The following is a 15,766-nucleotide window of genomic DNA, read 5'->3' as shown; positions in this document are numbered from 1 at the left end:
CATGGAAAGCAGACATTGAACAATGATGATGATGATGATGATACATACATACACCCACACATACATACATATGTGCTTATACATAATGCATGCCCCACACAGCATGAAGCAGAAGAAGTGAAATAAATTTCATTCACTCCTCAAACATTATTTCAAATTTACTACTACTACTATTCAGGCCACCCTGCTTCAAACCACAGTCGATTTTTAGTTGCTGTACTTCCACAATGGATGTCATCATAGAAATCATTTATGTAAATTTATTGCAGCACTTCATGTACAACAACAACAACAACATCTCCTTGGAAAGCAATCTCATTATCAGAAATAAGTTTTTGTCTAATTGCTTTTATAGAGTCTCTCACTTACTCAGCAATTATTCTCTTTAAAATACAACTACAATTTATGAATTTCTTTCTTTCCTGAAAGCCGTTTGTCACTGAAATGTTTGTAAACCAAAACTATTTTTCCCATTTAAAGAAACTCAAGATAAAGCACCGTGAATTTGAGCAGGAATGTGAGAGCTTTTCTGTTTGGCTTCTATTTCTCAATATCTTCACCCTTACGGGTCCTTAAACTCATGACAGACCCTCTTGCAATTCCACTTAACTTCCAGGGAAATTGTCATTTTAACTTAAAGTTAAAATGACAATTTTCCTGGATGTTATGAGGAAACAAAGTCGAACGTGTGAATTTTCTGAAACTCCTCTCCCCATCCCACTTCCAGAATTTTTCTTTTACAACAAATTCCTATATAAACAGAATCTACACTATCTGAAGCATATCTGTAGAAAATTTCATTGAAAAACATCCCTTTTTCTGGAAGTTATGAGGAAACAAAATGCAGGGAGGGGTGGGGTGCGCATTTGTGTCGATGTGCCCAGTTTACTGCTTGTATTAGTAGCAAGAAGATGAACTTTCCTGCCGTAGACGACTCGTGAGGGTCCTACGATTCCTTGCTGAACAACCTGCGAAATGGTTTGTTTATATTATTTCTTTATTGCCCACAAGGGGCTAAACACAGAGGGGACAAACAAGGACAGACAAAGGGATTAAGTCGATTATAACGACCCCAGTGCGTAACTGGTACTTAATTTATCGACCCCGAAAGGACGAAAGGCAAAGTCGACCTCGACGGAATTTGAACTCAGAACATAACGGCAGACGAAATACGTATTTCTTTATTACCAACAAGGAGCTAAACACAGAGGGGACAAACAAAGACAGACAAAGGGATTAAGTCGATTACATCGACCCCAGTGCGTAACTGGTACTTAATTTATCGACCCCGAAAGGATGAAAGGCAAAGTCGACCTCGGCGGAATTTGAACTCAGAACGTAACGGCAGCCGAAATACCGCTAAGCATTTCGCCCGGCGTGCTAACGTTTCTGCCAGCTCCCTGCCTTCAATGGCTTTTTTATATTGTTCAAAAGTTTGTATCAGCTCGTTGCCTCCGTCAAATCGACAGGTTGACTGACGGTTTGCCACGTCAGATGTCAGAGTGATCGCAGAGCAACGAACATGAAACGAAGTGCTTCGCTCCAGAAAAATAATGTACCGCCGGTCTGGGAATCGAAACTGCGTTCTAGCAATCGTGAGAGCAACACCCTAACCACAATCCTATGCATCCTCGCAAGAAGCAGGGTATAACATATATTCCGTACTAAGCGGCGAATATAAACGGAAAATAAGTACGTTTCGTCATTTCCGATCCGGCTTTTCGTTTTACCGCTCAAATCTTCTCGACGTGTAAGTCAAATAAGAAACTTGCTCGGGTAGACGGACGGGTAGATATTAAACACGTATACGTGCATGGAGAAGGGTGTGTACCTCACGTGTTTATAAAACCGTAAATTATAATGATATAATTAGTAAAGGTTGTTGTTTCATCATGAACTGAAATCTCGGAAGTTCGAGATTACACGCCAGCTTAAGTGAAATATTAAAAATTTTTTTTCGGAAATTAACAAGGGAAGATAACTTTTGCAAGTACAGAACCGGACTGAAATATCCGGCACGTTCCAGACACTTATAATACATATATATATATATATATTATAGGTGGCGAGCTGGCAAAAACGTTAGCGCGCCGGGCGAAATGTTTAGCGGTATTTCGTCTGTCGTTATGTTCTGAGTTTAAATTCCGCCGAGGTCGACTTTGCCTTTCATCCTTTCGGGGTCGATAAATAAAGTACCAGTTTTGCAACTGGGGTCATTGTGATTCCTTTGTCCTTGTTTGTCCCCTCTATGTTTAGCCCCTTGTGGGCAGTAAAGAAATATATATATATTATATATATATCTGTAAAAATAATGTGACAGTTACTCGGTAGCCAAGATAAAACTCTGAGGAGAGTGTCATGTATGGCCTGGTTGGTGGCCTAACCATCTGAGTTGGTTGGTTTACAGTTATGTGACCTAGCGGTTCAGTAAAACGATACTGATAGCATAAGTACCAGGCTTTAAAAAAAATATTCGGGTTGATTTGTTTGACTTAAACATTTCTAGGCGGTGCCCCTCAACATAGCTGCAGTCGACTGAGGGCTTAGAAAACGTGTGTGTGAATCTGAGAGGGAAATATGTTGAATAAAATCATAGTTAACTGATCCTCTTGTATTTTCTTTTACTCAAAGCCAGGAACTTCTCAGCCCCCCCCCCCCCCCATTATACTTGGAACTCTTCTCAGCTGCTTCCGTCATTGCCAGAAAAGCTCTGACTCTCTTTCTCGCAGAAACTGAGAACCATTTCGTGAGATCAGGGGCAGATTCGCCCACAGACCTTCTCACGCCCATCTCTTTGGACTTTGGTTTGGAAGTCAGATTCTCTCAATCTCATGGCTAAACTGTCGTATTTTTCACTCTTATATCTAGAATGGGCTTTCTCCATTCTGTTTTCATATGGCACAACGGGTTCAAACAGAATCACTTGTTTTGATGCAAGTGATGCGAATACAATGTCTGGTCTCTATACCGCATATGTGTGACTTTGTGTCTGTTTTTGTTCACCGCTACCGCTTGGCAACCGGTGTTGGTGTGTTTACGTCCTTGCAACTTAGCGATTCGGTAAGAGGAGACGATTAAATAACTACCAGACTAAACAAAAAAAGAAGAGGAACCCCTATCGATTAATCCGACTAGATGAAATATAAAAGGAGTGGAAACTAACCAACTTCGAAAACAGATTCCGTTTATTCAATAAAAAGGGCAGAAGAGTACATTGCAGAGCGTTGTACAGTATACACGGATTTCTGGAACTTCCGGATTTCTGGAGTCCGGAAGTCGGTTCCGCGCTGTATTTATTTTTAGACACTATATTTCAGCAATTCGCGCGCGTAACGGAAATTGCCAGTACGAAACTGCGGCTTTGAAAACTCGTTTCTGTCAGTATAATTAATGTTTAGGAACATGGCGACTGTATTGACTAAAATTCCCCATAAATTAGTCTTAAGAAAACTTAGTATCGGCGACTGTTATTAACTCTATTTGATAGGAACTGAATGTTTTTAATTTCCGTAACTCCTGCTGTGAAACCATAAGAGACAGGCTATAAAACAGCCTAGTGGTCATTCATCTTATATGTATATGTGTATCATCATCATCATCGTTTAAATGTCCGCTTTCCATGCTAGCATGGGTTGGACGATTTGACTGAGGGCTGGCGAACCAGATGGCTGAACCAGGCTTCAATCTTGATCTGTCAAAGTTTCTACAACTGGATGCCCTTCCTAACGCCAACCACTCTAAGACTGTAGTGGGTGCTTTTACGTACCACCGGAACGAGGGCCAGTTAGGCGGTACTGGGAATGACCTCGCTCGAATATTTTTACACATGCCACCGTCATAGGTGCCAGTAAGGCGACGCTGGTAACGATCACGCTCGAGTGGTGGTATTTTATGTGCCACTGGCACGGAAGCAAGTTAGCCGCTCTGGCAACGATCGCGCTTGGATAGTGCTCTTAATACCCTACTAGCACAGGGCTCAAGTGCCAGTAAGGCGAGGCTGGCGACGATCACACTCGAATGGTGATGATGATGATGATGATGATACACAGGAGTTCAGTCCCACTGCATGGAATCTTGGGCAAGTGTCTTCTGCTATAGCCCCGGGCCAACCAATGCCTTGTGAGTGGATTTGGTAGACGGAAACTGAAAGAAGCCTGTCGTATATATGTATATATGTGTTTGTCCCCCTAGCATTGCTTGACAACCGATGCTGTGTGTTTACGTCCCCGTCACTTAGCGGTTCGGCAAAAAGAGACAGATAGAATAAGTACTGGGCTTACAAAGAGTAAGTCCCGGGGTCGAGTTGCTCGATTAAACGCGGTACTCCAGCATGGCCACAGTCAAATGACTGAAACAAGTAAAAGAGTAGGAGTGTGTGAACAAAGGGAAGAAAGTAGCCCCCAACACATTTTGCTGGAGCCATATGTATTTAATATCGGCAACTCAACTCCACATTACTTGAAGTTTCTTGGTTGCAGAACACATTCACGGTGCATAATATTCAGAAAGTCTCTGCCCTTTGGCTGATGGAAATAGCTTAGGGTGATTGTCGTGCTGAGACACTGATTGAGGTAGAAACATGTGTCCGCAACTCTACTGTAACCTCCAGAAAATAAGCTTGTCCTTTTCCTTAGTGCCATGTCAGCTTTGGAGAATTCTTTTATTTAATTCTTGGGATTATCTCCCTTTTTCATGTAGCAGTAGTCTCAGATGCCGTTTGGTAATTATGGCACATCCTCTAAAGGCAAAGACATTTTAAGAAATCAGTCGTTTATTTTGTGTGCCGATCTCTCAGAGCGGATGGAAAGCATGAAAGTGGGAGACCCAGGAAAAAATGGGTTGAAGTACTGAAAGAATGGCACCAGGTTGCTGAACCTTTCAGGTGTGATAAAAAACGACTAAGATACCTGGTGCCTGGCTCTACTCAAGGAGACCTGTACCCTGCAGTAAAAGCATAAAGACTGATCTTTCGGGTGGTGTAAAGCAGTGCTACTCAAAGTCGTGATCCACGGACTAGCACTGATCTGCGAGCCATCAGGTGCCAGTACGCAGCAAGTTTCCAGAAAAGAAAGAAAATGCTTATAAAATGCTTTTGTAATATTGTATTATTTGCTTACAAAATAAATATAAGATTAAAAAAATGTTCATTATTGTTTCTGGTATAAATTAATATTACTAAGAAATATTACCGATACCTGGCACATTGGAAAAAGAAAGAAAAATCTGCCGGTATGCCACATCAGATAGTTTGAGAAGCACGCCATCCATGGTGGTGCCACGTGAAAGCGCTTATGTAGTGCCATATAAGAACACCATGTAAAAGCACCTTTGTGGAGCCACGTAAGAACGTCTGTGCGGTGCCATATAAAACTGCCCGTGTGGTGGTATGTAACAATGGAAGACGGCGAGTTGGCAGAACCGTTAGCACACTGGGCGAAATGTGTAGCCGTATTTCGTCTGCCGTTACGTTGTGAGTTCAAATTCCGCCGAGGTTGATTTTGCCTTTCATTCTTTCGGGGTCGATTAAATAAGTACCAGTTATGCACTGAAGTCAATATAATCAACTTAATCCATCTGTCTGTCCTTGTTTGTCCTCTCAGTGTTTAGCCCCTTGTGGGTAGTAAAGAAATAGGTATGTAACAATGCCTGTGCAATGTCACGTAACAGCGTCTGTATGGTGTCACATAAAAGTGTCCGTGCAGTGCTATGCAAAAGCTCCTGAGTGGTACCACATAAAATCATCCAGCATCCTCTGCAAAACGGTTGGCATTAAGAAGGACATCCAGCTGTAGGAACCATGCCAAAGTAGACTGGAGCCTGGTACCTCCCCCAACCAGCTTGCCAGCTCTGGTTACACCGTCCAACCCATGCCAGCATGGACAACAGACGTTAAAATAATGATGATGATTATGTTGTATGGTATTTGATATACCTGTATTATCTATGTTGTTCACATACATTTCACAGGGTACTCTGAATTATTTCTTGCCCACTCGTCCTACCCAATCTTCTCTACTACTTCTACATACTTCCTTCCACCTTGAGTGTGCACCCCAACACATCTGCTTCGCCATCTTTCCTCTCTTTTTCTTTTCTCTTCTGCCTCTTTCTAACTGGGGGAGCCATGTATCCACTTTACTCATTCTCAAAAAAAGAAGTGCAAGGGGTCGTGAATGACCACGGGATTGCACCCTGAGAGTTCACCTTTGAGGCATGAGTCTGGGCAAGGTTGTTTATGGGAGACATTGCTCATGCATGCCAGCCTCTCCTCTACATACCACTGATGTTACCCAAGGGAAAAAGAAAATGTTGATACAGCTTGGCTCCAGTGACATTGCCACAACTCATTTCTACAGCTTAGTGAACAGGAGCAATGTGAAATAAAGTGTCTTGCTCAAGAACACAACACAGCCCGGTCCAGGAATTGAACTCACTACCTCATGATAGTGAGCCCAATGCTCTAACCACTGAGCCATGCACCTTCATATTCATACTCAAACAGGAAATTGGAAATTGTTTGTATTATTTATTTACCATTACATGTGTTTCATTTCCTAATAGGAATTACAAAGTCTTACATGTTAGACCAGAGGTCAGTGAACCGGGGTAAATTACTCTAACTAGGATAAAAATGAAATTCTTGTGGGTAACGAGGACTCGTTAGACATAAGTAAAATTATATAAAAAATATGTTCCTTGTTTTGACAGATATTTTCCTTCTGGCCACATTGCATCTGTCCAGTGTAATGGACGTGCAAATAGATTCAATAAGCCTTTTGAATTCAAAAAATCTGTGATTTTCTTCCTTTCACATCAAAAGGGTAGCGTCGGCATAAATAAATATATTTTGGGACAATTGTTTAAAAAAGTTCCCTAACTTTTTTAAGGCACATGGCCGTGGAGGCACATAGCCTAGTGCTTAGAGCAGCTGACTCGCGGTCGAGGGATCGTGGGTTCAAATCTTAGACTGGGCGATGTGTGTGTTAATTGAGCAAAACACCTAAGCTCCACATGGCTCCACTAATGGCGGTGCCCCATGTGTCATCTCTTGTGAAAGGTAGGAGAGTCCAGTTTGCTGGACATTGTTGTAGAGCTGAAAAAGAGGTAATTTCTACTCTTCTCCTCTGGAAGCCATCTACTCGCAATACCAGAGGGCACACACTCTCCTACCCTGATGTAATCTCCAGGGATACAGGCATCCAGCAACAGGACCTCCATAATGCCATGATGGACCGTGAACTCTGGCGTAGCATGGTAAATTCCATTGTCTCGACCACGGTCGAACAATGATGATGATGATGATGTGAGCTGAAACTAGATAAAATGAAAAATGAAATGAACCCCTGTGTTAGACAGACCTGTAAGGAATTGTCTATTAGAAATTCTTCTGACAGAAGAAAAAAAAATTAATTATTTTGGTATTGTTTTTTTTCTCTGCTTGACAGGAAATCCCTTACATGTCTGTCTAACTAGTAAAACCTTGTAATTCCTATTAGCAAACGAAACATGTGTAATGCAGAAGAACTAGTACCAAAAATTTTACATTTTCTTGTTTCATTATACAAGTAAATATTACCCAGCAAATATTTCCATAATTCTTAATTTTAAAATGTATTTTGACGAATATATGTAGCAGCAATTGAGACAATGAATTGGATTGTGTTGATGGAATAAGCAGATGTGGTTTAAGAGGGAACAACTGGGATTTGAAAAGTGGGAAATTCTAAGTGGAGCAGTAAAGGGAAGTCTTGATCGGGAGAGTATATACTCTTTTTCATGTATTGAGTACTTATCCGCTTTGTAAATTATGGAGAGAGCGAGAGAGCAGGAGGAGGAGAAGGAGAGGCAGACGAGGGAGAAAGAGTAAGAGGGAGAGAGAGAGAGAGTGAATATACGTGTGTGTATGTGTGAGAGAGAGGAGAGAGAGGTATGAGAGAAAAGGGAACAGACAGAAATAAATGAGAGAGAGAGGATAGAAAAGGAGAAAGAAAGAAAGAGAGGAAAAAGAAAGAGATGGATGGATAGACAGATAGACAGACAGACAGACAGATAGATAGATATATGGATAGATGGATTTATAGAGGGATGGATAGATACATGGGTAGATAGACAGACAGGTAGATAGATAAGATAGATTGACAGACAGACAGATAGATAGACAGACAGACAGACAGATATACAGACAGATATACAGACAGATAGACAGACAGACAGACAGGTAGGTAGGTAGGTAGGTAGATAGATAGAGACAGACAGATAGATAGATAGACAGACAGACAGATAGATAGATAGATAGATAGATAGATAGATAGATAGATAGATGGATAGATAGATAGATAGACATATAGATAGATAGATTGATAGATGGATAGATAGATAGATAGGTAGGTAGGAAAGAGAGAGGGTGATTAGATGAGAATACTTGCAGAGAAGATATTAAAGTTGGAGAAAGCAAGAAAGGCAAAAGGAGGAAAAAATAGATGGATTTTTTTTAAACGAGAAATGCAGAGAGAGCAGTGGAGTGAGGGGGGGAGGCAGCGGTTGGGAAAGCGTGTGTAATATGTGTGAGGAAGAGAGAGAGAGAGAGAGGGAGGGGGTGAAAGAGACAGAGAGAGAAAGTGAGAGAACTGAAAGGAATAGAATAAGAAAGAGAGAAGGGGAGAGGGAGGGATAGAGATAAAATATAGAATTAGAGAGGGAGGGGGGAAAGTGAGAAAGAAAGGAAAAATAGATATAGAAACTAAAGTGGGGAAGGAGAGAAAGAGAGTAGAGAGAGTAATAGTGAGAGAAAGTGATAAGGAGGGAGGGAGTAATAATGAGAAAAGAGAGGAGAGAGAGAGAGAGAGAACGGAGGAAGCTAAAGAGAGTAATAGTGAGAGAAAGTGAGAAGGAAGGAAAGAGAGAGAGAGAGATTAATAGTGAGAGAGAAATTAAGAAAGAGAAAGAGGAAACAGAGAGCAATAGAGTAACAGTGAGAGGAAGGGAGAAGGAAAGAAAGAGAGAGTAAGATTAATAGTGAGAGAGAAATTAAGAAAGGAAGATAGATAGAGAGAGAGGAAACAGAGAGCAATAGAGTAATAGTGAGAGGAATGGAGAAGAACGGTAAGACAGAGAGACAGAGAGATTAATAGTGAGAGAGAAATTAAGAAAGGGAGAGAGAGAGGAAACAGAGAGCAATAAAGTAATAGTGAGAGGAAGGGAGAAGAAAAGAAAGAGAGAGAGATTAATAGTGAGAGAGAAATTAAGAAAGGGAGAGAGAGAGTAAACAGAGAGCAATAGAGTAACAGTGAGAGGAACGGAGAAGGACTGTAAGAGAGAGAGAGAGATTAAAAGCGAGAGAGAAATTAAGAAGGAAGATAGATAGAGAGAGAGGAAACAGAGAGCAATAGAGTAATAGTGAGAGGAATGGAGAAGAACGGTAAGACAGAGAGACAGAGAGATTAATAGTGAGAGAGAAATTAAGAAAGGGAGAGAGAGAGGAAACAGAGAGCAATAAAGTAATAGTGAGAGGAAGGGAGAAGAAAAGAAAGAGAGAGAGATTAATAGTGAGAGAGAAATTAAGAAAGGGAGAGAGAGAGTAAACAGAGAGCAATAGAGTAACAGTGAGAGGAACGGAGAAGGACTGTAAGAGAGAGAGAGAGATTAAAAGCGAGAGAGAAATTAAGAAAGGAAGATAGAGAGAGGCAATAGAGTAATAGTGAGAGGAATGGAGAAGGAAGGAAGGAAAGAGAAAGAGATTAATAGCGAGAGAGAAATAAAGAAAGGGAGAGAGATAAAGGAAACAGAGAGCAATAGAGTAAGAGGAATAGTGAGAGAAATGGAGAAGGACGGTAAGAGAGAGAGAGAGATTAATAGATAGAGAGGAAAGAGAGAGCAATAGAGTAATAGTGAGAGGAAGGGAGAGGGAGAGACGGAAGTTGACGGAAAGTGCCGAAAGAGAAACCAAGGTAAATAACTGTGGAAGCCAGAAGTTCAGACATGGAGAGACGTCAGTACTGCCTTTTGATCGCCGCAGCAACCCTTTTCTCTGTGGTAAGCTGGCCCTGGGGGCCTTTGAAATATTCAGCCTTGATCTATGCATACGTGATGTAGTGGCCTTCATCTTTTACCTGTCTTTCGTTCGAGCAATTCCGTCGTATACATACAAAACAGTAGCCAAATGAGTATACACACACACACACACTGATCCCAGACACATCAATATACACACATACATACATATATATATATATATATACACGCACACAGTTGTTATATATTTATATATGTGGATATATATAGATAACTACAGGGTTTATATTTTGGTTCTGCGTGTATATATAATTTGTATTTACAGTTCTGTGTGTATATGAAAGACATGCATAGACTATACATAGTGTACGTATGTATATATATATATATATATGTGTGTTGCTGTATGTATATATATATATATAGCAAGCATATATACACGTGTGTATGTATATGTATGTGCGTATGTGGATTATATTTAGAGCCATCTTTTAATGCTGTCGACTGTGAGGTGTTTAATGATGTGTAAAATGCTTATATATACATACATATATATATACATATATGTGTGTGTGTATATATATATATGTATATAATAATATTAGGGAGTATAACTCCAAACTTACAGGGAAAAATTCAATTGAGTATTAAATCAAATTTGAGTTGCATAATAGTGGTTTTATCTCTAATTCATATTTTATATATATATATATATGTATATATATATATACACACATACATACACATGTCTGTGTGCTTGTATGACTATATATATAGATATATAGATGTGACGAATCAGTATGATGTGTCTCTCTTTGTCTATATGAATGTGTTTTAGACTACGTACATATGTCTGTATGTATAAAGTATACGTTTTTGTACAGTGTGTATATATGTGTGTGTATACACATACATACATATATATATATATATATATATATATATATATATATATATGACTGTTCCCAGTTATCGGTGTCTGGTTCTTTAAACGGAATCAACATCAATTTGTATGAATCCGTGAGGGTGGCTATGTGTATATAAATATATGTGTGGGTGGGTGTTTAATGTGACTCTGTGAGCTGTTTACTCTTAGCAGATTTCTTTACATTTTTTCTTCAACACACCAGAAACTTAGATCAAAATATACAAGCATGTCCGTCTACCTAAATACGTACAGTGTATACATACATATATATATATACATACATACAAATACACGTGCATGAATCCATGTGTGTGTAAATGTATATATGTAGGCATGTATGTATAATCATGTGTGTCGTGAATTTCTCTTTGCTTCCCTCTTATACTTGTTAATCGTGTCTGACATTTACTCGAATGTATGTTTATATACACTCACCAGTCACCTTTACTGGAACACTCCTGTGTGTATATATACGTAGGTGGGTGTGAGTGCTTATCCTGTAGTAAACTTCACCGATGTCCACGTTACACATGAGAGTCCGGCTTTATACTGACACAGGTCGACACACCCTTCAATAAACGTCTCTATAGACTTACATATATATACATGTATATACACACATGTACATAGTGGAGATGGTATTAAACAGATGAGATGTCTCGTATGTAGATTCTCCCATGCGTTTCAACCGAAAGGCCGTGGCCATGCTGGGTCACCGACCGTATCATCACCTTTTCCATGGCCATTATCATGTGGTTGGCTTTCGGTGAACGGAAGAGTTTGATATCACCGCCTTCTTTTTGAGGCCCTAACAGCGATTTGGGTTCATCTGGGATCTTGGCCGGCAGAATATTATATATATATATATATATATATATATATATATATATAGTATATATGTGTGTGTTAAAACAGATATTGTTGTTTAACTGGCAAAATATGATGACCATCCCCTGGTATAACTATATATATATGTATGTATGTATATTGTCGGCCATGCTAGACTTATTCTTTGTAAACGTAGCACTTATTCTATCGTTCTCTTTTGCCGAACTGCTTGGTTGCAGGGACGTAAGCACACCAATATCGGCTGTCAAGAGACGGCGGGGGGACAAACATACATACACAAGCATATGCATATATACGATGGTCTTCTTTCAGTTTCCGTCTACCAAATCCACTCACAAAGCCTTGGTTGGCCCGAGGCTATAGCAGAAGACACTTGCCCCTTGCCCAAGGTACCACGCAGTGGGGACTGAACCCGGAACCGTGTGATTGGGAAGCAATCATCTTGCCACATTTACATGCTGTCATTTGTAGCTTTATGTGCTTCGAGATCCACTGTTCCGCGATACAATTATTTCACGTTCTCTCGAAAGTTCATAAAAAATTTTATGACGTCAAACATTTCTATAATTACACGCGTAAATAGACTTTCATTCATAAACTTAAACCATAAAACAGAACCTTAAAGAGGTAGGGTACCTTTTTTTTTGCTTATTTCTTTATGCAGTCTCTCGATCTGCTAAAAATAGCAGTCAAATCTCCTTCATAAACACTTTACTGTCTTTTTTTTTTTAAATCAGAAATATCAGTCCTAGATATTAAATGCTTAGAACACGAGATTATTGGTCTGCGGAGCCGGGAAGGAGCTCTTTATAATTTATTTGCTTGTTTCAATCATCGGACTGCGACCATGCTGGAGCCCCCAAACCACACGGTTTAGGGTACCAGCTCCTTACCCACTCGCCCCCCCCCCCTAAAAAGTGTAATATCGTAATGTCGTTGCTGGAGCACGGAGGTTATTTTCGTAATGATACAATTGATTGCTGTTGTTGAATTCTAGGTCAGTTCCGAGCCAGTAGAGCTATGTTCAAAAGCGTTCCGGTCATGGCCATCTGCATGTCTTTGTTTTTCTGTGACGCAAGTAAATTATGATTTCAGGAAGGCTTGCTTGGCTGCTATTTCTTGTTGTCAAGGTCGACTGACCAAGTATAAGCGCCCGCCCGTTAAGAGGTCAGAGGTTAGACGGCGCTAGTGTGTGAACCGCGATCCGGTTTCGTTTCCTGGTTGTTGTTACTACAACTTCGTCCGCACCACCGGCGTATTTCGGGAAGGCGTGCATGTCACATGACCTCCTGTATTTCATAGGACCGAAACCTAGTTGAGGACTCTGGGGTTGCTTAGCTCTGATCAGGCCTGGCAGAGAAGACATAATCCAAGGTGTTCCAATTGTGATCACCCATCCTCCATCCCCCCTCTCTCTATCCATCAGTCTGGTGTGGATGGTTCGAATCCCGGCAAGGAATACTTCTTAATCTTCGGGAGTTCGGTATTACTCCTAACGCTTTGGATCTGGGTGTTTAGGGTTCAATTCTCACCAAGCTCTGTTATGTCCTTATTCTCCTGGGGGGAAAAATTGATAAAAAAACAAGTATCAGAAGAGTACTAGAGTTCAACACGTGACCTTATGGTCTATCATGACCGGTATCATTCATTAAACTACGGCCATACTGGAGCAGTACCTCTTACGGTTTTACTTCATTGTATCGAGTGCAGTAATTCTTTTTGCTTGGAATGTATTTCATCGGTTCCTATTCATCGAACGGCTAAGTTTACAAAGGGACGCAACTCGATCCACAGTCTTGGAAAGGCAAGAGGGCCACGGTTGCATAATGTAGTCCTTGATAGACTATGCCAGAGGTCTGCTCGGTTAGGGTTGACCTGACCTGGGGCTAAACCAAAAAGCGGCTCCTCAAATCTGTTGAGGTGATCGAATTTTCTGCAAGTTTGCTTGCATTTCGATCATTGATTATCGATGTTATCTTCCTTACAACCACCTGTTGCTACATTTCTATTTATACATGTACGCATATATATACATGCATATCATCATATATTTATACACACATACACGTGTATATATACACATGTATCTATATACATGTATATACATGTATCTATATATATATATACACACAGGTATATATATGTATATACACACATATGTATACACGTGTGTATATATATATATATATATATATATATATATATATATATATACATACATATACCTGTATATATACGTTTTTCTGTAAATTTCAACTTTATATATATATATATATATATATATATATATATATATATATGTGTGTGTGTGTGTATATATGTGTATATATATATATATGTATATATACACTCACACACATAAAGCGTTTTTTTTTTTACTTAATTTCAGTTATGGGACTGTGGCCATGCTGGGGCACTGCCCTTTAAGGGTTTTAGTTGAACAAATCGACACCCCAATACTTGTATTCTTTTTAAAAGTTTGCTACTTATTCCATCGATCTCTTTTGCCGAACGACTAACTCATTAGGACGTAAACGAACCAACACTGGTTAAGAGCAAGCATACATGCATGCATGTGTGTATACATGTATTTGATGGGCTTCTTTCAGTTTCCGTCTACCAAATTCACTTACACTGCTTTGGTAGACCTGCGGCTATAATAGAAGACACCTGCCCAAGGTGCCATGCAATGCAGTGTAAGCGAACCGGGAACCATGTGGTTTAGATGCTAACTTTATATATATACATATATATATTAGAAGAAATGAGGTACTTAGAAGATCGGATGGTTTATATTTACAGATATTTATTTGTATATTACATTTTTTATATATACATCATATCACTTAGATCATTAGCACTTTCTCCTATTCTAGTGGGGTTTTCAAATCCAACTAATATATATATATATATATATATAATTATAATTAAGGGTATCTAAGAGATACCAGCATGCTAGAGATAGCAGTCAAAACTTGACTCTAAAACCACCATGTATTTATACAGCACAAAGTGAAAAGACAAATGGACAAATAAACTAGCAAAAAATTATTGGATAATTCCAGATCTGGATATTTGGCTCTGGATAAATATACACTCTGCCTCATTAGTGAGATATACACAGATTGTACATAATTATATATATATATATATATTATATACACACTCATGGAGTGGTTGGTGTTAGGAAAGGCATCCAGCCGTAGAAACATTGCCAGATCAGACTGGGCCTGGTGCAGCCTTCTGGCTTCCCAGAACCCAGTTGAACCATCCAACCCATGCTAGCATGGAAAGCGGACGCTAAACGATGATGATGATATATATACATATATACAGGAACTTAGTTTGATTTGAAAACCCCACTAGAATGGGAGAAAGCGCTAATGATCTAAGTGATATGATATATATATGTAAAAAATGTAATATAAAAATAAATATCTGTAAATATAAACCATCCTATCTTCTGAGTAGCTCATTTCTTCTAATATATATATATATATATATATATATATATATTTATATATATAATTATGTATTTATATTTACAGATATTTATTATATATATACACACAGCCTCATCTGGCACCTGTGTCGGTGGCACATAAAAAGCACCCACTACACTCACGGAGTGGTTGGCGTTAGGAAGGGCATCCAGCTGTAGAAACACTGCCAGATCTGACTGACCTAGTGCAGCCTTCGGGCTTCCCAGACCCCAGTTGAACCGTCCAACCCATGCTAGCATGGAAAGCGGACGTTAAACGATGATGATGATGACAGCATTTGAAGGGTTTTAGTCAAACAAATTGACTCAAGGGCTTATTGTTTTAAGTGTAGTACGTATCCTGTTGGTCTGTTTTGCCGAACCACTAAGTTACGGAGACGTACACACACCAACATCGGTTTAGAAACGGTGATGGAGGCTGGGACAAGCACAAACACACATACCTACATATATATATTTGCGACCGGCCTCTTTCA

The 15,766-nt window shown here is 39.6% G+C and overlaps 1 protein-coding gene across 1 annotated transcript in view; it reads left to right on the top strand.

The window, feature by feature from the left end:
• Positions 1-9,883: 9,883 nt before the first annotated feature.
• The window catches only part of LOC115225775 (endoplasmic reticulum resident protein 44), a 56,364-nt gene continuing 50,481 nt past the window's right edge, over positions 9,884-15,766 (top strand). Inside the window, exon 1 of the mRNA XM_029796728.2 lies at positions 9,884-10,032. Within this exon, the coding sequence (XP_029652588.1) occupies positions 9,979-10,032 (54 nt within the window). The 5' untranslated portion in view covers positions 9,884-9,978. The remainder of the gene's footprint in view (positions 10,033-15,766) is intronic.

Source organism: Octopus sinensis, linkage group LG28 (genome assembly GCF_006345805.1).
Source record: "Octopus sinensis linkage group LG28, ASM634580v1, whole genome shotgun sequence".
NCBI lineage: Eukaryota > Metazoa > Mollusca > Cephalopoda > Octopoda > Octopodidae > Octopus > Octopus sinensis.
The sequence above is the reverse complement of the archived record's forward strand: the minus strand, read 5'-3'. Positions and strand labels throughout refer to the sequence as shown.